This window comes from Bos javanicus, chromosome 7 (genome assembly GCF_032452875.1).
Source record: "Bos javanicus breed banteng chromosome 7, ARS-OSU_banteng_1.0, whole genome shotgun sequence".
NCBI lineage: Eukaryota > Metazoa > Chordata > Mammalia > Artiodactyla > Bovidae > Bos > Bos javanicus.
Window position 1 is genome coordinate 15,262,751 of NC_083874.1, and position 27,861 is coordinate 15,290,611.

Consider the following 27,861-nt stretch of genomic DNA (forward strand, 5'->3'; position numbering starts at 1 on the left):
GAATCAGGAGACCAATCATCCATTATCAGCTATCCTTGGGGAAGAGAGGGAGAGAGGTCCCAGGACTGGAGAGAGGAGGGGCTGAGGAGACTGCCCTTCCTGTCCTGGTAACCCGAGGATGTTCACTTTTCAAACCGCCATGGAGCTGTACACTTTTTTATTTTTAGTGCATGGAGGGTCTTAGTTCCCTAACCACGGATCAAACCCATGTCCCCTGCATTGGGAGCACGAAGTCTTAACCACTGGACTGCCAGGGAAGCCCCCAGCTTTTGTACATGACTCATACACAAAAGGTATAATGCTGCCTCAATAAAAAAAATAAAACAGGAAAACAAAGTATTTTAATACTCAGCCTGTTAGGAAAACGTTTGGCAGGAGATTCTCCAAGTATTGACAATGGTGCATATTTCTACCAAATGGGACCATGGCACCCTCCCCTAGGCCAGATGTTTCCATTATTGTTTAAAGTTTGCCTTTTACAATCACTGTAAATTATTTTGTCATGAAGAAAAAAAAAAATCAGGAAACTTTTTTTTTTTCCTGAGGTGCCCACAGTTGGTTTGTTTAGAACTTTCTAAACAAACTCTGACTGTGTTCTGTATCTCTGCAGCCCAGTCTGGTAGTCACCAGCTCTGTGCAGCTACTGACTATGAATTCATTACAACTGATTTGCATTTAAATGGAAATTGCCACAGCTGGCTAGTGACTACATTATGGGATAGTGTCGGTGTAGGGCGGAGCATGAGGGCGTTTATTTTAATAGTCTCGGCACTTTTCTGTAGTGTTGAACGTTGTTCAAATAAGTCCACGTTTACAAAGAGATCTATTTTAAAGCTTCATGAGAAATACAAGGACTTCCCTGGTGGTCCAGTGGTTAAGAATCCCCCTTCCAATGCAAGGGACATGGGTTTGATCCCTGGTTGGGGAACTAAGATCCCACAGGCAGCTAAGCCTGTGTGCCTCACCGAAGACCTAGCTCAGCCAAAATTTTAAAGATTAATTGATTTAAAAATAAAAAGAGGAGTACAGTAAGACAAACACCAGACACATACACTTAGGCCTTCTCATAAGGTAGCTTTATTAAATTCCTTTACCTTCTAAAAAATGATTACAAAAAGGAATACTTCATTTAAGTGTAATACTGTCTTTATGGACGTACCATGGTCGGAAAGTGAAGTTCAAGGTCTTGAATACATGTGAGAAGAGAGCGGGGTCAGACACAGAACCCCCTGTAACCTACCACGCCAAGCCCAAGGGGTAAGGGCAGGGAGAAGGGAACACACAGGGATAAATATGGACTCACAGTGCGGAGAAGGGGGGCACGGTGGTCAATGAGCTGCTTCTAGAAGCTTAAAATAAACACAGCCACAGCTCCAGGGCCGGACACACAGACACACAACTCTCGTACCGCTTCTCAAAGCTGCCCAAAGCTGTGGCCTCCTGTCAGTGGTCATCCCCAGTCAGCTTGGGTTTCCTTTCCTTTTCATTTACACACACACGTACACACACAAACGGGAGTGTCTCTCTCCTTTGACCATCCAAACTCTCTTGTCTTAGGTACTATCCCTTCCATCATCATCAAAGTGAGCAGACTCCATCAGGCCAGGAAACCTACTTTACTAGAAGAGAAGCCAGCACTTGGCTTTGGTGAATGAATGCGTGTAGTGCTGAGGGCTTGACCCGTCTTGCTGGGGTTTTAGCGCCCACCCTGGTGGCTACGCTGAGAACTGGACAAGAGAGGGCAGGAAGTCTAAAGACTAAGGGATCTTACTCCCCGGTCACAAGGCACTTTTCGAGGCTTAGAACCTGTCCCCCTCCTCCCCTCCCTGTTTCCTTTTCTCTTTCTTTTTTGGTCACAAAAGGAAGGAATGGGAAAGAAAACTATGTTGAGATTCTGAGACAAAATAGACCATGCAGGAAACTGTGTGTGTTGGGAGAGCCCCGTTTCCAGCAGGCTGTGTTCCAGGCGGCTCCGGAAAGCCTGTAGGTTGTTTAAAGAAAAAAAAAAAAGACAACCAGCTGGCCCTTGTTTGGTTTTCGGCAAAGCTCTGTCTCTTTAAGTTTGTACTGGGAGCCCTCGGGGGCAGCCAACTTTGAATCGAGCACACATGGGAATTTTGGAACGGGGCCTGTGCTTGCCAGCAGTCTCATGCCCTGTTTTCCTTCCTTAGAGGAGAGACATTCTGGAGTCTGTGGAGAAGGATGGCCTTGTCACTGGGGTTCTAAGCCTAGGGATGTAGGCACCCCTCTGGGGACTGGATTCATTTCCTACATGTCCAGGTCTAAAGGATTTTCTAGGAAAATGAATATTTGCCAGGGCCCCCCTGCGTGGAGGAGATTCTGGGGAATCGCAAGAAAGGCACAACTCGCACCCCTCGGCTGCTGGCTCCAGAGCCCCACACCTGAATGGGGCGGAGGTGGGTGGGTGGGCCGCTCGCAGTGGGAAGAAACAGAAGGCAGAAGAACCGACTAAATCTCCCACCCCGGGTGACAAAGACAGAATCTGCTTTGTGAAGAGACCACGAGAGAATGCCACCAAGAAAGTCGTCTGGGCAGGGGGCAGGGGACAAAACTCGATTATATACCAGACAATTAAATGTAGGGGGGCTGGGTGTCAGGACACTCTAGGCGGTGCGATCCGTGCATAACAGCATTTAGGCTTAAAGTGAAAATATACGATTCCAGTGACTTTCAAATTTGGCAACAAGTAAGTAAGTGATTTTTTCCCCCTCCAACTGTGATTCAGAAATACAATATTTTTCCCTCTTACCCTCCTCCATCTGTAATTGCCAGTTGATTGTTCTCAGCGTTCCTCACAAACCCACGCCTCAGAGCCAGCCACTGGCGCCGATTTACATATGAGTTTAGCTCCAGTCTGTGCTGCGGCTGCTTTGAACCGGGGTACTGGGAAAAAACCCGCTTTCAGCTGAAGTCGCCATGCTGTTGGGGTCTCCCCCTGGGAAGCAGAGGAAAACCCCGATTGCCTTTGATACTGGGACCTTGGTGGATCGAGCCGGAGCTGGCCCGGGGGACAGTTCTTTCCGGGCTGCCTGCCTGGTCCCCAGGAGTGGCACCTTGGGCTCTTCTCACGGCTACTCCTCTGCAGAGGATGACGCAGGACTCTCGTCATCTGACATCGGGGCAAACTGAAATGAGAGGCAGGATTCCTTTAGTTTGGCCTCCCCTTGGGGGTCTGAGGTAGCGACTTTGCTGGCTGGCTCTGCGCCTGTGGTGAGTGAACAACAGGCTGTGGCCCCTTGGCCTCAAGGAGGTGACACTGCTGGGGAGATAGCTTCACAGAAGCTCACAGGTGAATGCAGTGGAGGGTTCTTCCTGAGTGACAAGGTGGCAGTGACAGTGGAGAGCAGGTGGTCTGGCAGGGTGACGTCTGAAGGATGTTGGGAGGGGCACCCAAGGGGCAGGGTGTTCCGGGCAGGGGAAACCGCAAGTGCAAAGGCCCTGAGGCAGGAGCGGCAATCGGGCCAGTGTGGCTGGAGCAGAGCGAGCAAGGAAGGGGGAGGTAAGAGTTGGGGGAGGTGGGCTTTGAGGATGACCCCACTCCAAGCAGGGTGGGAGTCACAGAGGGCTGTGAGCAGAGGAGGGCTGTACCCCAACTCAGGTGCTCACAGTGACCTCTGGCCACTTTGGGGAGGACAGTGGAGGGGCAGTGGGGGTGCGAGCCAGAGAAGCATGCGGAAGCAGTGGCCCCAGAGGACAGTGATGGAGCCCTTGGGAGCAGGACCACATGTCAGACAGCAGGACACCACCCAGCCCCATCACCCCCATCTCCCAGTGTGGACATGGAGGCCCAGAGCTGATCCCGAGGGGATCCCTGAGCACCTAAGACCTGAAGCAGTGACGCTGGGAAGACTCAGAGCCTCAGAAAGAACCTGTAAGCCTAGCAGGAGCCAGATGGCTTATGTCTCAGCAACCTTCTCTCTCCTGGACTACTTGGGGAAATTGCTGTGGTAAACACCTACCTTGCCACCCTGGAACCTGGCCCCAGACATGCCTCAGGGAGACCAGGGCAAGTGGGAGATGGGGGTGAGGAGGAGCGGGCGGACAGGTTCCAGTCCAAAGTCTGGATTCACACCCTAAGGTCTCTGCCCTTTCCTGTCTGTGAGGCTTTGGACCAAGAATGGAACCTTCTAAGTCTCAGCTTCCCCACCTGAAAAATGGTCACAGTAACAGTACATTATGCAACTGAATAGGGTTCATGTGGAGGGTTCTGGAAATCCCGCTCGGGAGGCATTTGGTATACAGTCCGTTAGACTAGCAGGCACTTCCCAGGTGGCTCAGTGGTAAAGAATCCGCCTGCCAATGAAGGAGACGTGGGTTTGATCCCTGGTTTGGGAAGATCCCCTGGAGGAGGCAATGGTAACCTACTCTGGTATTCTTGCCTGGGGAATCCCACAGACAGAGGAGCCTGGTGGGCTACAGTCCATGGGGTCGCGAAGAGTCGGACACAACTGAGCGCACACACATGCCATCAGACTAGAAGGGCTTGTCTCCTCCATCAGACAGGGCACTGCTTTGGAGACCTATGAGGACTGCCCCTGCCTCCCCCATCAGACTGGCAGGGCTTTCTCCTCCTTCAAGCACTCAGGACACAGCGAACATCAATCTTATCCTCCTGTTAGGCTTCCAGAAGAGCATTTTGCTAATGGGCATGATTAAAAAAAAAAAAAACAACCCAGATTTCTAGGGTCAAATCAGAGAAATTCCCCATTAAGGCACAGTTAGGCTTCTTTACAGTGAAACTTCTCAAGGCCTTGGATACAATGACACACTTTGAGTAAATGCCAAAGTCTTCCACATGGTCATGAAGAACACGATTTGGAACCAGACAGATCTGGTTTGAATCCTGTGATCACCAACCATAGCTGCACAGTCTTAGTTCTTGTGTCTTGTTTCCTCATGGGGCCACCATGAAGGTTCAACAAACAGCTGCCTCTGCAGCCCTTGGCGTGGTCTCTGTACGCCATCCCCCCTCAAAGCCCCCACCCCCTTCCCAGCTAGGGCTGAGACTCACCGAGCACTTGATGTTCATGCGGGAATATAGCATGGACGCAATTTCACTGTGTCCCGCATCCAAGGCCACCATCAGAGCTGTGCTCCCGTCCTGCAAAGCATCGGTTGCTATGCTGATGCCCTCTGCACTGTGCTCCCACCCTCCCCGCTGGGCGCACCGGGGTGGGGACTCACACGGTCGGTGATGGAAATGTCACAGCTGGGCACGGCCAGCAGCAGCGCAGTGATCTCCTTGTGGCCGTGCTCGCAGGCACACATGAGGGCCGTGGAGCCGTCGTCATCTTGGACGTTGACGTCTGCCTCGCAGGCAAGCAGGGCTTTGACTACATCCACCCGCCCGTGGCTGACCGCCAGCATTAGGGCTGTCTGCCCCGCCTGGATAGGGCAAAGGAACAGGCTTATGGATCATGCAGGCCCCAGAAGGTGACACCCCTGCTCTAGAACCTTCCATGGTTCCTGAGTACTCTGATGCTAACTGCACCTGCACTCATGGGCCTCCTTCTGTATTTCGAATAATCCTACCTACCACTGGGCTTTTGTACTTGCTGATCCCTTTTCTTCCCACTGGTTCCTTCTCATCCCTCAGGTTTCAGCTTAAATGTCTCCTCCTCGGGCACATGCTCTGTGTCTCCCCATCCCTTGTTGTTGCTGGAGTTTAGTTGCTAAGTCATATCTGACTCTTTGCAACCCCATGGACTGCAGCACGCCAGGCCTCCCTGTCCTTTACTATCTCCCAGAGTTTGCCCAAGTTCATGTCCACCATATGATGCTATCCATCCATATGCCCACTTAAATCAGATTCCTAAGTCACAGGTACAAACATAAGTAAAATGTGTTGAGCTAAGAATTGCACGCTTTTCTGTCTACCAGTTGGTGGTAGTTTAGTGGCTAAGTCATTTCTGACTCTTGCAACCCCATGGACTATAGTCCGCCAGGCTTCTCTGTCCATGGGATTTCCCAGGCAAGAGTACTAGAGTGGGTTGCCATTTCCTTCTCCAGGGGATCTTCCTGACCCAGGGATTGAACCCAGGTCTTCTGCATCGCAGGCAGATTCTTTACCGACTGAGCTACAAGGTTAAATCTCAATAAAAACCAATGTCCAGGGACTTCCTTGGTGGTCTGGTGCCTAAGACTCCCAGCTGCCAATGCAGGAACTGGATCCCACATGCCACAACTAAAACCAGGCAAAGCCAAATAAAGAAATTATGCTCTGTGACAAGAGCTAGACACAAAAGGACACACTACTACATGATTCCATTTATATTGTATCCCTAACAGGCAAATCCACAGAGACAGAAAGCAGACTGCGGGGGCTAGGGGCTGGGGGAGGGAAGATGGGAGTGAAGTGACAGCTGCGGGTGCCGGGTCTCCCATCAGCGTGTAAAGTGTTCTGGAGGCAGGCAGAGGCAGAGGTTGTGCGGTACTGCAGCTATGCTAAATGCTACCGGTCATGCGAAGAGCTGACTCACTGGAAAAGACCCTGATGCTGGGAGGGATTGGGGGCAGGAGGAGAAGGCGACGACAGAGGATGAGATGGCTGGATGCCATCACCGACTCGATGGACGTGAGTCTGAGTGAACTCCGGGAGATGGTGATGGACAGGGAGGCCTGGCGTGCTGCGATTCATGGGGTCACAAAGAGTTGGACACGACTGAGCGACTGAACTGAACTGTCATCTTAAAAGGGTTCATCGTATGTGCTGCTGCTGCTGCTGCTAAGTGCATTTCACCTCAATTTTTAAAAAAGGAAACCACCTGGACATATACCCAGAAAAGATGAAAACCCTAATTCAGAAAGATACTTGTACCCCAGGGCTCACTGCAGCACTTTTACAACAGGCAAGACATGAAAGCATTGATGGATGAAGAGACCAAGCAGATGTGGTACAATGTGCTACGATGGAATACTACTCAGCCATAAAAAACAAGGAATAATGCCATGTGCCGCAGCATGGATAGAACTAGAGATGATCACACTAAGCAAAATACATCAGACAAAGCCAGATATCATATGATACCACGTATGTGTGGAATCCAAAAAAATGATACAAATAAACTTATTTACAAAACAGCAACAAACTCACAGACATAGTAAAAAAAAAAACTTATGGTTACCAAAGGGGAAAAGGTGGGGAAGGAGAGACAAATTAGAGGCTTGAGATTAACAGATACACACTGCTGTATATAAAATAAACAACATGGTCCTACTGCATAGCACAGGGAACTATATTCAACACCTTGTAATAACTTACAATGAAAAATAATCTACATATATGTATATATACAACTGCATCACTTTGCTGTACACCAGAAATAACACATTATAAATCAATTATACTCCATTAAAAAAAAAAAAAACCTAAACCGCTAATACAATTCTTTTAATTAAAAATAAATCAGTAAAAAAGCAAGCAGGGTCTGGGACTTCCTGGTCATCCAGTAGTTAAGACTCCAAGCTCCCAAAGTAGGGCGGCCCAGGTTTGATTCCTGGTCAGGGAACTAGATCCCGTACGTGGCAACTAAGATCTGGCACAGCCAAATAAATAATTTTTTTTAAAAAAAGAATGGGGCTCTGGAGCTAGACCCAGGTTCAAGTCCCCCTCCTCTAGCTGAACCTCGAGGAAATGAATACTTCTCTGGGCCTCAGTTTCTCTGCCTGCGGAGTGGGGGTTCTCGCCTTGGGCTTGGGGCAGGGCTAGGACGTCATAAGTGGGAAGGGCTGTCCAGGTCACCGATGCCCAGGGTCTATACCTGGCTGGCTTTGGCATTGACATCTCCAAGCCGGAAAAGCTGTAGGATGGTCTGGATATCATCTTGGGTCTTCAGGGTGGCCAGGGCGGTGAGCATGATGGGGCTGTAGCCGGCGCGGTTCTGCTTGTCCACCTGGCAGACACCTGCCGGCGGGAGGCCAGGAAGAGATCGGGTCTCAGACCCCCACGATGCTGGCTGGGTTTGCCTCAAGGCTGGGGGAGGGCCCCTGAGGACCAGGCCTCGTCTTTGCCATCAGACTGGAAGCCCTGTTCACTACCATAGTGAGCACTGGGCACCATGTCTCCTCCATTAGTCTAGGTGTGGACTCATTCCTTCTTTTTTCTTAGACTGACAACCCCATTCTGCCCCTGGGTCCCCATCTCTACTATGGGAGGGGCTCCTAACAATGAAGTCTGTGATTCCTCCACCAGACTGGGCTCCCACATTTAGGGCTGAAAGCAGGATTTGTGTCTCCCTCATTAATCTGAAAGGCCCCCTGGTCATCTTTCAGTCTGGCCTATGTCTCCTCCATTAGACTGTGGGCTCTGCCTCCTTCATCAGATTGACTAGTGGAGAGTCGCGTCTAATTTCTTCACATCTAATTGCGGACCACAACTTGTCTCTGAGCCCCAGATGGGAAGCCACATCCTTTCCTCAGATTAGGGTTCCAGGGGTGTCACCTTTGTCATACAGGGGTCACTGGGGTGGTGGAAGGGCCGTGTGTTTTCCATAAGACCATGGCTGCCTTTTCCAGTACACTGGGGCCACAGGTAGGGCCTCTATCCCCTCACCAGTGTGGGAGGGCAGCGTCTCCTCCATCAGACTGGGAGGGCGGCGTCTCCCCCATCAGACTGGGAGGGCGGCGTCTCCCCCGTCAGACTGGGAGGGCGGCGTCTCCCCCGTCAGACTAGGAGGGCGGTGTCTCCCCCGTCAGACTAGGAGGGCGGTGTCTCCCTGACCAGACTGGGAGGGCAGTATCTCCCTCACCAGACTGGGAGGGTGAGATCTCCCCAACAGACTGGGAAGGCAGTGTCTCTTCCATTAGACTATGAGGGTGGCATCTCCTCCACCAGACTGGGAAGCAATGTCTCCTCCATCAGACTGGGAGGGTGATAGCTCTCCCATCACATCAGGAGGGTGGCATTTCCTCCATCAGTCTGTGAGGGCACCCTCCCCCATCAGACCAGGAGGGTAGCATCTCCCCCATCAGAACATCAGACCCGGGTGGCAGCCCGCCTGCTCCCCCAGGGGCCCCCTTCCCCGATCCCCAGGCTCACCACTGTCCAGCAGCTGCTGCACCACAGGGAAGTTGGCGTGGGACACGGAGTAGTGCAGCGCTGTGTTGCCATTGCTGTCAGCGATGTTGACCACGTAGTCCAGCAACCGCGCAGACATGGCCCGGAAGGTGACCAGGTGGCGCCGCACGAGCTCCGGGTGGGCGTCACTGCGGCAGGCCAGGCGCAGCCACTCCTGCAGCACCGTGGTGTAGGCCACTTTCTGGACGCGGGCCGGAGAGAAGAGGGGAGTGAGGGCCACGGCAGCCCACCCTGGCCCTGATGAAGCCCACCCTGAACCAGAGGGGACATGTGGGTGCCCCACCCTAGGTGAACTCCCCCTGGAGAAAAGCGTAGTGTCCCCTGCCCCAAAGGGAAGTGTAGACCCCATGGTCCTAGGTATGCCCCCAGAGGAAGGTGTGAGCGTCTCCACCCTGGATGGGATCTTCAAGGTCAAGTGTACACACCCATCAGAAGAAATACAGCAGCAGGAAATACTCCCCTTCCTCAAGCCCGGGAAGGAACAGGAACCAAGGCTAGCTTTGCTGGCAGGTGACCATCCTTGGCCCTCCCTCCTCCCTGGCGCCTCTCCAAAGACCACGACTCAAGTCTTGGAGCCCCTCGCCCACTAGCTCCCAGCTAGGATCCTGGGGTACTCATGATCCAAAGCACAGAAAGACACTGTGGTTGAGGAGAAGCCAGGATGGGGGTGGAGGGGAAGGAGGCCCCCGCTTCAGGCCCAGGGCCCCACCGTACCAGCTCCCGCTCGGTGAGGGCTTTGGGGTTCTCCAGGTACTTCTCCAGGGCCAGGCAGGCTGAGATGAGGTCAGGACTCAGCTCCATCCTGCCAAGAGCAGACAAAGGGGAGTTTATCTTAGGAGCACTCGCCTCAGCTTCCTGGGTGTCCTCCACCCACCATGTCCAACTGGGGTGCTCACAGAGGGTCTCAACACTCTGCCCCGTGGCCCTCACCCAGTCCTGCCAGGGCTCCCCTGAGTGGTGGAATCTCAGACCCCCATCTTTCTCAGACACTTTTACACGGCACCCCAAGGGGCAGACATGGGGAACACACAGACCCCAAGAGAAAATGGACACATGGGTCAAACTTTATTCCAAATGGCCAGTGGCAGATGGAAATCTTTTTCTGAGGATGGATTTTTCATCAAGGGTAGAAATAGGAGACATACGCAGGATGGACAGGTGGGGCAAAATGTCCCAAAGAAGGTGGGTGACTTAAGAACAGACTTGGCCTGCCGCTTAAACCCTAACCCCAACAGCCCAAATTGCCCCCCTCAGGCCCTTTGTCAAAGCCACCAGATCTTCAGATGCCCAGAAAGAGTGGGTTCACTAATTCAGACTAAGGTGTACATGACTGATGGGAGTTTCCTCTCAGAGGGCTTGAATGGTGGGATCTGAGGCAGAGGTCACCCTCTCTGCCCCCCAGGCCCTGCCTGAAGCCTTCCCACCCAGAAAACTGACCGGATCTCGTCTTTTGCACTTGATCCTGATGCCCCCTCAGCTGTGGGCGTGTGCAGAGACTCCTGGGGCAGTTGAGACTCCTCCCGACTCGTCTTGGCCTTCGCCGTCTCCTTGGGCCTGAGCTGGGGGGCTTCGGCCACACTTGGAACCCTCTCCTCTGGCTCTGGGGCCTCGTTCTCTGTGCTCTCATTGTCCGAGAAGTTCTCTGCGGTACTGGAGTCCTCCGAGGAGGACTCATACCTGGGGGAGACGCTGTAGGTGGTAGAGGAGGGGCACTTGACCTCTCGGGGCCTCAGTTTCCCCATCCATTAAATGGGGATGCTGGCACTATGAAGTTGACAGGGCTCCAGGGATGCAATAAGTGCTCAATAAACACTGCCTGTGATGGGGATCATGTCTGGGGGGTCAGGGAGGGGCACTGCTTTTCCCTACTACCCTTCGGTACCTCTTACACTTTGCTCCTTATGCTAGCAAGTGTGTTAGTCACTCAGTTGTGTCTGACTCCTGCGACTCCATTGGGCTGTAGCCCACCAGGCTCCTTTGTCCACGGAATTCTCCAGGCAAGAATGCTGAAGTGGGTTGCCATTCCTTTCTCCAGCAGATCCTCCTGATCCACTGATTGAACCCAGGTCTCTCACATTGCAGACAGATTCTTAACCATCTGAGCCACCAGGGAAACCCACTTTGCTCCTTACACAGGTGTTATACTGATTCAGACCCTTGCCCTACTGCAAATAGGACCCTCATGCTTTTTGCTAACTCTTGACAGAGTCTAAGCTTCTGTGCCTGGCAGTCAAAGCCCCCAACTCTTTCTGCTCCCCAGGCCTCCCACTTTTTTTTCTTCTTTTTTAAGATTTTTTTTTTTTGGTTGCAGACCATTTTTAAAGTCTTTATTGAATTTGTTACAATATTGTTTGTTTTATGTTTTGGTTTTTTGGCTGTGAGGCAAGAGGGATTTTAGATCCCCAACTGGGGTTCAAATCTGCATCCCCTGCACAGGAAGGTAAAGTCTTAACCACTGGACCACCCAGGAAGTCCTCTCCTACTTTTCATGTCATGGCTTCCTCTTGCCTCGGAGCGTTTTTCCAGGATGTGTCCTCCCCAGGAGACCTCCCACCCCCCAACTCTGCGCCTTGCAAGGGTCTGCTTGTCCTGCAGCACACGTGTTCCCCTCTGTCGGTGACTCTCCCCAGGGCCATCTCTGCCTCTGCCAGGCCCCCCTCACTGCCTGAGCATCCCCATCATTGCTCCAACCATGCTGGGTTGGGACCGCCCATCAGTGCCCCAGGTCACAGTGGATCAGGAGCTCCATGGGGCACACAGTAGAGCCCAGCACCTCCCATGGGGCAGTGAGATGTAGTGGTTACAGCACCAGCTCAGCACTGGACTGACTGGAGTCAGCCCACCAGGCCTCCCTGTGCCTCAGTTTCCTCATCTGTCTCCTGTGCTTGGGTTGAATGAATGAATCAAAGTGAGGGGCTCAGCCCAGGATCTCTCACCTGCCGTTGACCCCCACGAACTGGAGGCTCCTCCGGTGGGCCTCTGGGTCTGTGGGCTCCTCTTTCTGCTTCATGATGGACCGCACGCCTGCCTGGGCCCCTCCTGGAGGGGGAGGGATGGTGTCATGAGAGTCTCCCAAAGCCAGACCCCATGCCTGGGCTTCTGGCGCCTGGTCCTCCGTGCAGCCACTCCCACTTACCTGCACCCCCAGCCTCCTCAAACTCTGATTCATGACAGGCTGCTTGCCTGATGGGCTCCTTGATGGTGGTGTCATCATGGGCAGGCACCTGGCCTGTGTTCTTCTCTGGCTGCGCCTGGGTGGCCCCCTCAGACTCCGGGGGTGATAAGGACGATTCTGCAGGAGCCTGTGGGTGACCTGAAGAGGCAGGAGAAGAGGCGTTTACTGCCGGTAACAACAGCCAAGCAAGGACAGTAATAACAGCTGCCTCTTGTCACTTACGCTGGGCCAGGTGCTCCGAGGGCTAATTCTTGCATTACTTCATCAAAACTTCCCATGTGGAAGCTGGACTGTTACAGATGAGGAAACTGAGACCCTGAGGGTGGCCTAAGGTCACCCTGCAAAGAAGAGGCAGGATCCATTCCAGTTCTGGTTTGCCGCCGGCCTCACAGACGGTCAGGGTCAGGAAAGATCACACGACCCCCATAATCCTGGCTCATGACCAGGACCCCTATAATTCTGGCTCTGACATCATACTGAGTGTTGTCTGGAAACTACAGCTGAAAATAGTGGTCATGATCAGGACTCAAATCTCCCGCAAAAGAGCTGTGTGACCTCAGGCAGGTCACTAATCTCTCTGTGTCTCAGACACAACATGTCCTACATCATGACGCCATACACACTAAAGACAGTAGAGTGAGAGAGAGGGCTTAAAACAATATGCACGACGAGAGCATGAAGAACATTTGTTAAGTCAAGAGAGCTGTCAGCTCTATTTTGATAAGACTTACTATTATCACTTTACAATATTATTTCACTATTATAAATTATTTTATAAAATAATATTTCAATATTATAAATACCTATAGCATTGTGCTTAGACAACATTTTGTATCTGGCTTTCTGCTTCTTTACTTTAAACATTAAGCAGGTTTTCCTTTTAATAATCAGTAAAAAGAAGCAATAAGGGTAGCCACAGGGGGTGGCCAGAAAAAGAAAAAAACAATAAGGGCTATTAGAAAGTTAAAACCCCACCCAGGTGGGTTTCACTCTGGGTCAATGAAAATGTTCTCAGGGTGGATGGTGGGGACAGTTGCATAACAATGTGAAATGGACACTCAAACATGGTTAAAATGAAACCTTTTATGTTATGTGTGTGTGTGTGTGTGTGTGTGTGAGTGCTCAGCCGTGTCTGACTCTTTGCGACCCCGTGGATTGTAGTCCTCCAGGCAAGAATACTGGAGTGGGTAGCTATTCCCTTCTGCAGAGGATCTTCCCAACTCCGGAATCAAACTTGGGTCTCCCACATCGCAGGCAAATTATTTACCATTGGAGCCCCCAGGGAAACCCTATATTATATCCTAATAGTTCCTAATTTTATCTTAATTAGGAAAAAAAAAACGCCCAGGTTGGTCTGAGAACAAAAGTGACATTGTAGGACTCAGGATCCCGAGGGTGCTCACTGCAAAAACAGGAGTGAAGCTGGCAGAGAGTTCTAGCCCCGGATCACCAGCCTGGAGCCAGGAACAAAAGTCCTGAGACCCTGAGTGGCTGCCCGGGTCTCAGAACCCACTGAGGTCACCCCCGCATCCCAGGCCACGTGTGGCTTCCATGTCCCCTTCCTGCCACTGACCATGGGGTCTGCAGACCAATTCGTTTTAATTCCCTTAAACTTTTTTTGACAACCGCAGCAACTACTCCCTCAAGTCCATGAGCAACACTCAACTTGAGCTAGGAACAGGGAGTAAACACTCAACACAAGCAGAGCACATCGAACAGAGGAGACATTGGCCATAAAAGCTTCCGACAGCGCCCCAGGCCAGGGCGGGGTCGGGCCAGGCAGATTCCAGAGTCGGGAGCTCCAACTCCCGTGGGGAACAGAGAGCAAACGCCAGGTTTTTACGGGAATCTGATTTTTTTTTTTTAATCTTGTCAATAAATTCACATCTGACAAACAAAAGCACTATGTGGTCAAGTGGAAAGTACAAGAAACAGTGGAAAGTATCACTGTCGCCCAAAGCCAGGCTTCCTGATGGAAAACACCTGGAAGGTCATCTGTTACTTAAATTCAGGTAAAGGGACATTATGCTCCGGGCTTCCCTGGTGGCTCAGACCGTAATGGTAAAGAATCCGCTTGCAATGCAGGAGGCCTGGGTTTGATCGCTGGGTTGGGAAGATCTCCTGGAGAAGGAAATGGCAACTCATTCCAGTATTCTTGCCCAGAGAATTCCATGGACAAGAGGAGCCTGGAGGGCTACAGTCCATTAAGTTGCAAAGAGCCAGACACGACTGAGAGACTAACACTAACAACATTATGCTCAGGGAAAGAAGCCAGTCACAGAACAAATGTTGCCTGATTTACATGATCCCACTTACACGAGGTCCGTAGAAGAGTTAAATCCATAGAGATAGAAAGTAGGATAGCAGGTGCCAGGGGCTGGGGGAGAAGGATGGGGAGTAAGTGTTTAAGGGGACAGAGATTCAATTTGGGAAGACGGAAAAGTTCTGGGAGGCTTCCCTGGTGGCTCAGTAGTGAAGAATCTGCCTGTCAATGCAGGAGACGGGGGTTAGATCCCTGGTCCGGGAAGATCCCATGTGCCTCAGGGCAACTAAGCCCATGTGCTTTTGCTACTACCTACTGAGTCTTTGCTCTAGAGCCCACAGGCTCTAACTATGGAGCCCTCGTGCCACAATTACTGAAGCCCGCTCGCCCCACAGCCTGTGCTCCACAACAAGAAAAGCCATCGCAGTGAGAAGACAGTGCACCGCAACTAGAGAGAACCCTCACAGCAATGAAGACTCAGAGCAGGCAAATAAATCCATAGAATAAAATAAGTTCTGGACGTGGATGGTAAGGTTGGTTGCACAGCAATGTGCTTATTGCCACTGAGAAATGGTTAAGAGAGTAAGTTTTATGTTATATGTTGTTTACCCCCAATTTTTCAAAAGTGGAAAAAAAAAAAAGAGTGAATCAGAGCAATGCTATGGCCCTTTTAGCCCCACGGAAGAGCAGGCTCTGCCCCTCAAAAGCTGGGATGGCTCCTTCCAGTCGTGAGAAGTTCAAGGTCAGACACTGCAATACTAAAATAACAATAACAGAACTGATAACAGTTATTATTGTTATTCTACTGGGAGATGGAGCGAACTGTTACCAAAATGTATATGGAAATTTATATGGAAGAACAAAGGTCCATGGCCAGCTGGCCCCTCCCTGGCCAGCTAAAAGCGGGCACGGATGGGGAAGTCGGCTTAGGAGAGAGTAACACGTATTCCCAAAGCCACAATAATGAAATCAGCAGGGCAGGGTTGCAGGAAGAAATAGGCCAAAGGAGGTGAGGAAAGAGGGCTCGGCACAGACCCCATGAGAGAACTGGGGGTAAACAGAAGTGCTTATGCCCAGTCACTCAGTCGTGACCGCCTCTTGGCAACCCCATGGACTACAGCCCACCAGGCTCCTCTGTCCAGGGATTTCCTAGGCAAGAATACTGAAGTAGGTGGTCATTTCCTTCTCCAGGGGGTCTTCCCAGATCAGAGATTGAACCTGAGCCTCCTGCACTGGCTGGGGGATTCTTTTCCCACTGAGCCTCCTGGGAAGCCCAATAGCAACCCTGCATGGAGCAAGCCTACGGGTACCAGTTTTCCAACAGCATTTTGTCCCTTTGTGTCTCTGTGTCACATTTTGGTAATTCTCAGAATATTCCAAGCTTTTTCATCATTATTATATTTTTTATGGGGACCTGTGATCAGTGATCTTTGATGTTACCATTGCAAAAAGATTATGACCTGCTGGAGGCTCAGCTGATGGTTACCACTTTTTAGCAATAAAGTATTTTAAAAATTAACGTATGTACATTGTCTTTTTAGACATAATTCTATTGCACACTTAATAGGCTACACTACAGTGTAGACATAACTTTCATATGCCCTTGGAAACCAAAAAATGTGTGACTCGCTTTATTGTGGCGGTCTGGAACTGAACCCACAAATCTCTGGCATATATTTGAAAATTGCTAAGAGATCAGGTCTTAAAAGTTCTCATCACAGAAAAAAAAATTATAACTGTGATGTGATGGATGTTAAACCTACTGTGGTAATCATTTTTGCAATATATACATACATATATACATGTATACATTGTCACACACACACATATATATATAGTAATCATCAATGTGTACACCCTCAACTAATATGAATACTATTACTTATAATAATATATAATAAGTAGGAAATGGCAACCCGCTCCAGTATTCTTGCCTTGGGAGTCCCATGAACAGAGGAGCCTGGTAGGCTACAGTCCATGGGATTGCAGAGTCGGGCATGACTGACTGAGCACAGCACAGTCAACTAATATAATTTATATGTCAATCATACCTAGATAAAGTGGAAAGAACTAAAAATCAAAAAAATAAATCTGCGATGAGTTTAACAACATCAACATTAAGAGTTAAAAAACTCTTGGTTAAAACTATTTTGTTAAAAAAAAAAAACCTCTTAAATTTAATTGACAGAAGAATAAAGGCTGTGGAAAGATAGTCATAATGCCAAAAACAGGCAAAGAATTATCTTTTAGAATAGGCGTTAACAAAATTTTTCTGTCCTGGGCCAGATAATAAATATTGTGGGTCATAAGGTGTGTTGCAAACAATACAAAAGCAACCCTAGACGGTACCTAAATGAATGGGCCTGGCTGTGTTCTAATAAATTTGAATTTCATATAATTGTGCTCATATCACACAATGTTACTCTTTTCACATTGTTCAACCATTTAAAAACACAGAAACCACTCTGGGCCCATGGGCTGTATGAAAACAGGCACCAGGCTTCATGTGGCCCTGCAGGCTACAGTTCACCAACCCCTATTCTGGAAAATGCCAGGAACATCTCAAAATTGCCCCAAAGGAAAAAAACAGAGGCTTGTGAAACATATATGGTGATGCTCAACCTCACCAGCAATCAAAGGAATGCTATTTAAAACAAGGAGATACCACCTTGGACAACTGCATCAAATGAGCAAAAAATTAGAAAGATAAATAAACTATGTTACTGCGGATGTAGAGAAATGGACACTTCAGACCCAGCCATGGCTGGTGGGAGTGTGGCCAGAGAGAACTTCCGGAGAGAATTAGACAAAATCTGGAGTGAAGTTGTGCCTTTCCTGTAACCCAGCAACCCCACAGGACAGGACATGTAAGGACGAAGCCAGTACTATTCAAAGCAGCCAGGACTTGGAAGTAACCCAGGTGTCCACCAAGGAGGGGTCATATAAGAAAGTGTAGCACATACCTACAGCAGAAATCTATGCAGTCATTAAAAGTGACAAACCACCAGATCAGGGTGGAGAGCTCCAAAATAGAGTGTAGAGAGGAAAAAATATGAAACAGAAAGAGATATTTTTTTTTTCCTAAAGCACGATACCATTTTAGGAAATTAAACATGCCTAGGGCATATTTTTCAAGAACACTCAAATATCTAAATAAGCTTCTGGAAGGTGGGTTGCAAGGAATGGTATTACAATGGGGTGGGGGTGTGTGACAGCAGGGGTTGCTGAATCACGGCCTGTGGGCACGGTTTTTACATTTTTAAATGGTTGGGAAAAAACTGAAAGGAGGAGTCTCTTTGGGACACGTGAAAATTACAGGAAATTGAAATTTCAGTGTCTACACATTAGGTTTTATTGGTATATAGCCACATTAGTTCTTTGATGTATTGGCTACCCTGCTTACATGCTACAAAGGTAGAGCTGAGACATTAAACTCATCAAAATGTATACATTAAAAATGTGCAGATTATGAAAGAGACTCACAGACTTAGAGAATGAATTTACGGTTGCCAGGGAGGCAGGGGCAAGGATGAGGGAAGGGATAGTTAGGGAGTTTGGGATGGACATGTACATACTATATTTAAAATGGATAACCAACAAGGATCTTCTGTATGGCACATGGAACTCAGTGTTGCTTGGCAGCCTGCCTGGGAAGGGAGTTTGGGGGAGAATGGATACATGCATATGTATGGCTGAGTCCCTTTGCTGTCCACCTGAAACTATCACAAAATTGTTAATCAGCTATATACCAATACAAAATAATTTTTTTTTAATGTGCAGATTTTTGTGTATTAAATATATCTCAGTAAAGCTGGGGGGAAAAAGAACTGAGCAGAACTGAGTCAAGTCATTGCAACAGAGACCAGATACCCCACAAAGCTGAAAATATTTATCAATCCTCAACATTGAGGGTGGAAGACAAAGGTGAGAAAAGAATTAAAGTCAAACAAGAGAGGTGCCATCCCTAGCTCAATGGGGCTGGTGAGATTCTTGGGCCATGGGCCCAAGAATTAGATTAACTCCTTAAGTCCAAAATAAATTTTTAAAAAATTTAAATCACTTGGCCAACTAGTGCAGGAAGGGAGAGTCCACAGCGTGGGGTTAGCAGGGTCGGGAGGAATAAAGCAATTTGGTAACAGATATCATGGTCCTTAAAAATGCTCTTCCAGGAACTTCCCTGGAGGCCCAGTGGTTAGGACTTAGTGTTTTCACTGAAAGGGCCCAATTCAATCTCTTGTCCAGGAATTAAGATCCTGGGAAGCCGCATGAGGCAGCCAAAAAGAAAAAAAGCAGGAGATGAAAGGTTCCCACAGAAGGAAATTGGCACGGCACCTTTGGTGGCTCGGACGGTAAAGAATCTGCCTGCAATGCTGGAGACCTGCAATCGATCCCTCGGTTGGGAAGATCCCCTGGAGAAGGGAATGGCAACCCGCTCCAGTATTCTTGCCTAGATAATTCCATGGAGAGAAGAGCCTGGTGGGCTATAGTCCATGAGGTTGCAGAGTCGGACGAAGCTAACACTTTCTTTTTTCTTTTTGACAGTAAACAGTCACCCAGCTGTTAAAAGATAAATAGCATGTTCCAATAGTTTTTTATTTTTGGGCCACACCTTGCAGCTTCCAGGATCTTAGTTTTCTGACCAGGGATTGAACCCTGCACCCTCGACAATGAAAGCTTGGAGTCCTAACCACTGGACTGCCAAGGAATTCCCCTAAATTTTTTAAATAACATGATGTAATGTCCCTGGGATAATGTTAAATCAAAGAAATCAGAGGATTTAAATCCTGGCTTTGAAAACTATGGACAAATTCCTTTACCACTCAGTGCCTCAGTTTCCACATCTGTAAAACAGATAGAAACACCACCCGCTTCCAAGTGGTACTGGGGGTGTCAATGAATTAAGATACAAAAAGGACATCACATAATGCCCTGGCCCACTGTAAGGGCTGCCTAAATGCTTTCACATAGAAAATAAGGCAACACAACAAATTCCATCAGTACATGTTGCCAGACTCCAAAAATACATATTATTTTCTTCATGAGAAAAAAAAAAAATCGGAAGGAAAGAAGTATCCATAGCAGCTGTGTCCAGGCAGTAGTGGGTTTATGGAGCTCTTATTTAGTGTTCTAGAGTCTTCCATCTCAGTTGGTAAAGAATCCGCCTGCAATGCAGGAGACCCTGGCTTGATTCCTGGGTGGGGAAGATCCACTGGAGAAGGGATAGGCTACCCCCTCCAGTATTATTGGGCTTCCCTTGTGGCTCAGCTGATAAAGAATCTGCCTGCAATGTAAGAGACCTGGGTTTGATCCCTGGTTGGGAAGATTCCCTGGAGAAGGGAAAAGCTATCCACTCCAGTATTCTGGCCTGGACAATTCCATGGACTGTATAGTTCATGGGGTCGCAAAGAGTCCAACACGACTGAGCGACTTTCACTTTACAGAGTCTTCTGTACTTTCCAAACCTTCCACAAAGAATATGAATTGCATTCATAGGACTGTGTTTCAAACAATAACAGGAAATTTCAAAGCCTTGGAGAGACCCCACGGATGCACGTGCCTGGCTGCCCCTTCTCCCAGGAATCTCTCTGTGGTGCCTTTGAAAGGTGAGGGGTGAATGAGAGTTTTCAGTGGTCTCTGGGCCTCTGCCTGTCTTATCCACATTTGCCAGCCTGAGGCGATGGCTGCCTCTCACCCTTCCTGCCCTTCACTGCAGCAAGCAAATTCTAGGTGGCAGAAAGGCTGGACTCCTCCCAGCCTCCTTATTGACCTATGCATGACCGACCTAAGTGGTCTAAACATTTGTCAAGGATTTCCCTGGCAGTCCAGTGGTTAAGACCCTGTGCTTCTGCTGCAGGGGGCACGAGTTCAATCCCCGGGTGGGGAACTAAGATCCCACATGCCATGCAGTGCAGCCAAAAAACAGAAAAACAAAACATTTGTCAAGAAACCACCCAGGTACTTCTTTTCTCTCACATCTTGGCTCAAAGAGCCAACAGTTAACCCCTGAGCACCCACCAGTGCCTGATACCATCTTGAACACTCAGCACCAACCGATGTATTTCAGCTCACACAGATCTGGTGCCATTGGGCGGTCAGTACCATCGCCCTACCCCACCCCCATCCCACAAATGTGGCACAGAGAGGTTAAACAGGTTTAACAGAGGTTAAAGAGCACGGAGCTAGGGAGCAGGGAAACCAGAATTTGAACACGGGCCTCCATGCCATCCAACCACCACCCATCCCACATCCCTGTTTTATTTGCTTCAAACATGCGTTCTCTGAAGTGATTTTTCTTCACTTGTTTCTGGTGGGCTATTTGTTTATTGCGGGGGCTTTTCCATCTGTCTTGTTCACTGCTGTGTCCCCAGTGCCTAGAAAAATCTAGCACATGGCAGGCACTCAGTAAATATTCCCTGGATGAGAAGGCAATGACATGAATTAGCACATGCCAGTTCCGCCTAAGCGAGGCAGAGACTGGGGCTGGCTGCAGCAAGAGGGAGTTAAGTGAAACACAAGGAAGAACTTCTGGGGGGTGACCGCTTGCACAAGGTGGGGACATGGCTAGGTCTGTGTGTCCTGCAGGCAGGAGGCCCCGTGGCTGTGCTGGGAGAACGTCTGGAATGGAGGTTGCCTCTTAAGAGATCCGGAGGCTGGGCTGGGCGGGGCCTCTGGCTGGGGGCCAGGGTCTCAGGGCTGGGTGTTTGGGATAGACACAGAAACAGGGGTGGAGTCCAGAGCTGGCCAGGAAGAACATGGGGAGGCAAGAAAACACAGCTGGGACCCCGCCCTCCAGCTCATACCCTCTGGTGCCTCTACAGGGCTCTGACCACCTGATATTATTTGAGACTTAGACGAGGAAATGGGCTGAATCTTTGAGGCATGCTATAGCTTCAGAACAGCCTAGTCTCAGATCCTGGATGTTTGACAAAGGATATGTGAAGCTTCTCCGCAAACATCAGTTTCCCCAGTTATGACAAGAATTGACCTGAAAATCATTAGTAGGGGGGCTCCCACATGGCACGGTGGTAAAGAATCCGCCTGCCCATGCAGGAGACACAAAAGAACATGGGTTCAATCCCTGGATCAGGAAGAGCCCCTGGAGTAGGAAATAGCAACCTGCTCCAGTACTCTGGGCTTCCTTGGTGTCTCAGATGGTAAAGAATCTGCCTGCCATGCAGGAGACCCGGGTTGGATCCCTGGGTCAGGGAGATCCCCTGAAGAAAGGAATGGCACCCCATTCCAGTATTCTTGCCTGGACAATCCCATGGACAGAGGAGCCTGGCGGGCTACAGATCATGGGCTGCAAAGAATCGGACACGACTTAGTGACACGACAACTAATAGTAGAAGTAGCAACACACGATGGTTAAGTGCGTGCTGTATGTGTGCACTAATCCAGAAGGATCCTAGAGGTGTGGACCGCTACAAGGCCACTTCACAGACAGGGAGGCTGAGGCCCAGAGAAGTGAAGCTGATCATTCAGGTCACACAGTAAGGAGTGGAGTTTAAACCCAGGTGACCTTGCTACACAGCCCACTGTCTTAACCTCCTCGGTGGGCAAAACACTTAACAGAGCCGTCAGCACCAGACTGGTATTAGATAAAGAACAGCTGTCTGGATTATGAGTCATTCTGGCAGCGTCTCCCAGGGGCCTCAGGACAGCGGTGGTGGGGCAGCTGCTATCCTGAACATCCCACATCCCCTTTCCGAGCATGAGGACTCAGCAGTTCCTCCAGGGAGCATCCCCTTCCTCCCTCTGGACTTGGGTGAGGCTCCTCCAACCCCAGGATCTGCGCCTGGGCAGCGAGAGACTCAGTGATTAGCTCAGTGAGGAGCAAATGTCCCAAGCCAACCAAGAAGGGTCACCCCTGGGATTTTTACTGGTGCTATCTGGATTGAGGGGCTCCCTTTCCCTTTATGAGCTGCCTCAACAGATGCCAGGAGTGCTGTGATCACCTTTGCCTGCCTGAGAGAGCTTCCAGGATGCACAGAGGAAGAGAAAGAGGGAGGTAGAGATTCCTGAGGCTATTTGAGCACCTGGATCCAGCTATGCCTGAAGTTGTCACTAAGTTACATGAACAACACATTTCCTTTTTCATGGCCTGAGACTGGTTTTTGCCAATCAGGGAAGAATTTTTTTTGCCCAGCAACTGACAGCCCTGGGGACCTTCACCCAAATACCTCTTATTTTCTACATATTTATAACGTTCTAGACATGAGCACACACCTAATTCTTCAGACACCTAATTTCTTCACACGGTCCCTAGAGGGACTGGGTCAGCAGCACAAGTGTCCCCTTTGCACAGATGAAGAAACTGAAGTTCTGAGTGCTGGTGGAAGGACAGGGCTGGGGCTGGAGCCCAGCATTCAGAGGAAAAGGAGGGACCCTCCACCGTCTGCCCCCACCTACTATGGCTCACCTGCTGCTCCATCACAGCTGCGCTCTGTAATACTGATCTTCTTCACCTGGTGGACGTTGCTGGTGGATGCGGTGGGGGCTGGGAACACTGTCTCCATCACCTCATGGCTGCGGAACACAGGGGGGCTCTCAGCCCCGTTGGACGTCGCCAGGGCCCGCAGCCCTGCCCCGTAGGGCTCTAGACTCTGGGCCCGCTGAGCAGGGGCCCCTGCCGCTGTGCTGGCCGCCACCTCCACCTCCCTTGGCCCCTGCACCACCCGGACAGTGTCTACACGGACTGGGCTGTCTGGCGGTGGCCAGGCCTGGGGCGGGAGGTCGGCCTGCCGGGCTTGAGCTGCCTGTAGCTCCTGGAGTGCTTTCTTGAGCTGGGTCTCCAGCACGGCCACCTTAGCGGCCAGGGCTGCCTCCCCGTCCGGCACGCCCAAGTCCCGCTCCCGGACCCAGGTGCCCACGCTCCGGGTCTGGAGTGTCACTGGATCCTCGGGGGCCTCAGGGAGGTCCAGGCAGAGCTCGCCACGGCCCCGGGCTCCTGCAGGGTGGCCCAAGAACTTTTGGCTCTTGAGCTGCACTGTGAGTTGTCGCTTCTCCTCCTGCAGCACCGACAGCTTCACCTGGAGCACGGGGATCAGTTTCACCTGCTCTTCCAGCTGCCGCAGCTTCCGCAAGGCACCCGCCATCTGCTCCCGCACATGGGCCAGGTGCCCGGCGCTGGGCGGCACCGGCGTGGACAGTCCCGATCCCCGTGGTGTCGGGGGTGGCAGCCCCACGCCCACCAGTGAGCTCGTCGAGCCGGCCGCGCTGGGGGTCAGGGAGCCCAGACCAGCAGGGGCGGCTGCCTGGTCCTCCAGGCGGCGACGGGCGTCCAGCAGCGTGCGCTCCACCCGCGGGTTGAAGCCACCGCGTGTCTCCAGGGCGCCGTACTGCGGGTAGAAGCCACGGCCGCAGTAGGAGTAGGCCGAGTGGCGGCTGTCCCCGCTGGCATTGGAGCACAGAGACTCAGTGGACGTCCACCAGGAGCCGGGCCCACGGGGCAGGGAGCCCAGGCGGGGCCGGCGCTGCACGGCCACCCGCCGCAGCGTGTGGCCCTTCTCGATGTCGTCCACGTACTTGAGAAAGTCCAGGTCTAGGCGGTAGCCGTAGGGCGTCTCCACCGAGTAGGGGACATCAGGCTCTTTAGAGGGGAAGGCAGGCGGGGAGGCTGGGCCGGGGGTCCCTGAGGTAGAGAGAAAAGCCAGCGCCTCTGAACACTGTGGTCCCCTTCTGGGGCAAACTGATGCCCCTGGGTGAGTCATGGCTTATTGGCCCAAAGGATGGGACACCACTGGCTGCCCAATGCTCAGCTGTAAGTCTCAGGCCCCTTCCCACCTCCCCAGCCTAAGGCAAGGCCCTGTGTCCCCCTTGAATCCTCCCAGGGCAGGGCTGTGCTTCCAACCTCCCAAATGAGTCAGGACCCTGTCTCCCAACTCAGACCAACCTCCTTTCCTGAAAAACCCTGTCTCTTCCATTAGCCTGTCGAGGGCAGAACCGAGTTGTCCCCATTCAGGCCCTTAGGATAGAGCTGTGTCCTACCCTCAGCCCCACTCAGGTCAGGCCCCCTTCTCTCCTCCAGGCCACACAGGACCTGGCCTGTGTCCCTCACGCCCCACCTCCAACCCCAAGGCTGGGCCCTCTTTCCCACGAGACCCCTGACCTGGGAAGGGGGCTGACACGTGCAGGACCTGGGCCATCCTCTTGCCTGCAGAGCTCCTCAGGTGTCTCTGGGGGGTACTGTGAGTCAGACCACCTGCAGCACCGGCTGAGGTTTACCTGGGAAGAGGGTGAAGAGGGTGTGATGACACCCAGAGTCAGGAGTCTGCAGGAGAAGGGGAGGTGGCCACCCCTCCCCACTGTCCCCTCCCCACCAACCTCCCTCTTTTCCTGGGCGTGGGACCCTCTCACAGGCACACACCCGTCCTGATTGTGGAAAGGGTTGTGGGGGGGGCCCCCACAGCCTGGAACAAAGAAACCAAACCTCACGGTCCGCCCGCACATCTGTCTAGCCCCTGGACAGGCTCCAGCTGTTCCCACAGCCCCGCCTCCACAAGGCCCCCCACCAGGGGGGGGGGGGGGGGGGATGGGGTGCTGAAGTCCGACAGCCGCCACCCTTCCTGTGCCCCCTCCCCTCCGCCCAGGCAAGAACTGGTTACCAGGACAGATCAGGGCTTAGGTGGGCAGATGGGGGCACTAATAGGGAGACAGCCAGCCTTCCTGCAAGGATCTGGGGAGAAAGAGACACAGGGGCACAAAGAGAAATAGAGCCCAGGGTAGGAGACCCGCAAACAGAGCTGGGTCAGCCTGGCAGTGGCGGGGGGCTGGTAGGGAAAGTTGGGGGGAGGCAGCAAGGAGCAAAGCCTTTCCCCTTTATGGAAACAATTTTCTCTAAAAATAAACAGTTTCGCTGCCGGGCTACACGAGAACTTCCTGCTCCCCCCCCCCGGCCCCCCCAGGATGTGTCCGGCTCAGGGGCTCGGGGGCGCAGCAAGGATAGAGAGCGGGTGGAGGCCCCGGAAGTCATGGGGGTGGGGGGAGGAAGTGAGAGGGGGTGCCGGAGGCTGGAAAGGGGAAAGACAATCAGGGCCTCTCACTAACCTGCACCCCCAGACCTGGAGGATGGCCAGGGTACTTCTGTCCCCAACTCTGGCCGAGTTTGGCCAGTCCTTTCTGCTGTCTGACCTCTAACCACCCTGCTGCAGAAGTTCCAGCCCATCCCACCCTTTTCAGGATGAGGTGCCAGGGCAGTGGGTACCTGGTAGGATGGGCCAGGTGGAGCACCTGCTGGGCATGAAGGCGGGGCCGAAGCTCCAGGGGCAGCCAAGCTTGTCTTGTCTTACGTCCTCCTTGCTTAGCCTCTTGCTTGTCTCTCTCCACGTCTCTCTCTGTCTCTCCACGTCTCTGTCTCTCTGCACTTCTCCCGCCCTGTCTCTCTACGTCTCTGTCCTCACTTCTTCTTTCAGTGCCTGGAACACACAGTCATCCAATTGTAGGAAACCTGGCTTTCCAACTGCCTGAAGGGTCACCCCCTGCACAAGAGGGAAGTGATGGAAAATATTTTCTGGGAACCTGAGAAAGACTAGAGGCAGGAAGCAGAAACGGTACCCCTGTGGAGACCCCTGGAGGTGAAGGGGGTGGGGTGAATAATGGTATAACTATAATTACCATCCAGGCAACTCCTTTGATCATCACAACAACCCTACCAGGCGGGTAGTTATCACCGTGTATTACGGTGTCTTGGGTAAGATGAAGTGTTTTGGGACAGAGAAACACAGAATGCGACTTCCCTGGCGATCCAGTGGTTACAACTCCATGTTTCCGTGCACAGGTTCAATCCCTGGTGGGGGAACTAAGATACCACATACCACGTGGGGCGGCCAAAATAAAAAGAAAGAAATACACAGTGACTTGCCCAGGGTCACTTAGCCCGAGGAAGTAGCTGGGTCTGGATTTGAATCCTTAGCTTGGTAGATTCCCCTCGCTGCCAGCCAAGCCACCCGCACCCCCATTTTCCAGGCAGAGACTGAGGTCTGAAGCCATGTGACCATGCTCCATGTGGGTGGGTGACTGGCTAAAGGTGGAGAAAGCAGATGGGGCGGGGGGGGAAAGGGTAGTGGTGGCGGGTGTCTGTGGCTCACCTTCCCTGGAGCACGGCGAGTACATGAGACAGAACAGAGAGATATGGAAAGGTAGACAGGCCAGTCCACGAGGGACAGGTAGGTGGCTCAGGGAAGTAACGCGGGGTCCCTGGGAGGCGGCCCGAAAGTCCAACAGGGTCTCCCTGAAGCCCCCGTCCCAGACCAGCCTGGACGTCTCTGGGGTCTTCTCGCTCCTCTCCCCGTCCCAAAGTCGAGGGGCGAGGAGGACCCCGTCCCGTGCAGGGAGGGGGCGGGGCCTGCGGGGTCCCCAGCTAATGGCAAACAGCTGCAGCTCCCCACGCCGGCCCAGCCGCTAGGCCGAGGCCCAGCCCGGCCGGACGCCCGGCCGCCTTCCCGCCGCCTGGGGCCTGGCTCCTGCCCGGCCACGGAGGAGGGCGCGGGAGGACAAGGGAGGGAGGAGGGGGACGAGGCAGAGGCAGAAAGGAGGATGGAGACAGGGGAGAGGGGCAGCGGGGAGGCAGTGATGGGGCGAAGGGATAGGGAGGTACGGATGGAGGATGGGGTTGGGAGAGACCAGCAGGGACAGGAGCAAAGATAAGGACCGAGCAGAAGCGCGGGGACCGCGACACTCTCAAGTCCGGAAAGTTTGCGCATAGATGATGGAGTTGGAGGCAGCGGCTAGTAGAGACCGGCGAGATCGCGCCCCGGGCTTGAGAGTGGGGTGATGTGGGGTGGGGTGGGGACCACGCTCGAACCCAGAACCGGGCTCGAACCCCGACCCAACCCGGGTCCTACTCGCCTCTCGCGCTCCGGCCGCCGCTGTCCCAGCGTCCCGCCGCCCGTGCGCCCTCCGCGCGCCGCCGCCGCCGCCCGACCAGCCCTCGGCGGTAGCCCCGCCCCGCCCCGCCCCCTCGGGGCCGGCCCCGCCCCCTGTCGCCTGAGGCCGGGCCAACGTGGAGGGGGATGGTAAGGGACACGATCGCACCTGGACGGCAGGTGTGTGTGCGCGCATGGGGGTGTCCGGCCTCGTCCCCTCCTCCAGTCCCTGGGACAGTGCTCCCCTACTGCTGTCTTCCCCCGCCCGCTGCAGCTGGGCGGCTGCGGGGGGCGGGAGGGGGCGGGGCTGGCCGGAGTCCAGCTCCTGGAGGGCGGGCGGCGGTAGTGGTGGTGACTGCGGGAGGTCACCCCTCCCCCAGCCCCCTAGCGCAGGCCTGGTATAGTGACTTGACCACCGCGGGCGGGAAGGGAGGGGTGGATCAGCGCGAGGCCGCAGACCTCA

The 27,861-nt window shown here is 52.2% G+C and overlaps 1 protein-coding gene across 5 annotated transcripts; it reads right to left on the reverse strand.

Annotated features, from left to right (window-relative positions):
* Nucleotides 1-1,054: 1,054 nt before the first annotated feature.
* KANK2 (KN motif and ankyrin repeat domains 2) lies at nucleotides 1,055-27,643 on the reverse strand. Of its 5 annotated transcripts, none has more exons than XM_061422207.1 (13): nucleotides 27,568-27,643; nucleotides 25,739-25,949; nucleotides 24,644-24,759; nucleotides 22,955-24,166; nucleotides 12,234-12,410; nucleotides 12,034-12,136; nucleotides 10,535-10,786; nucleotides 9,812-9,899; nucleotides 9,059-9,278; nucleotides 7,782-7,924; nucleotides 5,206-5,406; nucleotides 5,033-5,122; nucleotides 1,055-3,146 (listed from the first exon to the last, which is right to left on the reverse strand). In XM_061422207.1, the coding sequence occupies exons 3-13, from the start codon at nucleotides 24,678-24,680 to the stop codon at nucleotides 3,093-3,095; spliced, it is 2,577 nt and encodes an 858-aa protein (XP_061278191.1). In that variant the 5' UTR covers nucleotides 24,681-24,759; nucleotides 25,739-25,949; nucleotides 27,568-27,643; the 3' UTR covers nucleotides 1,055-3,092. The 5 variants fall into 5 exon arrangements, with proteins under 5 accessions (XP_061278191.1, XP_061278189.1, XP_061278192.1 ...); XM_061422205.1 differs by lacking the exon at nucleotides 27,568-27,643 and adding an exon at nucleotides 27,382-27,464; XM_061422208.1 differs by lacking the exon at nucleotides 27,568-27,643 and adding an exon at nucleotides 27,382-27,447 and having other exon boundaries at nucleotides 10,535-10,774.
* Nucleotides 27,644-27,861: the final 218 nt, after the last annotated feature.

Coding starts and splice junctions, on each gene's coding strand:
- KANK2 (XM_061422207.1), bottom strand. CDS start 24,680: ATGGCCCAGGTCCTGCACGTGTCAGCCCCCTTCCCAG. Junction 10,787..12,033: donor TTCGTGGGGGTCAACGGCAG/GTGAGAGATCCT, acceptor TACCACCTACAG/CGTCTCCCCCAGGTATGAGT. Junction 9,279..9,811: donor CCCTCACCGAGCGGGAGCTG/GTACGGTGGGGC, acceptor GCCCGCGTCCAG/AAAGTGGCCTACACCACGGT.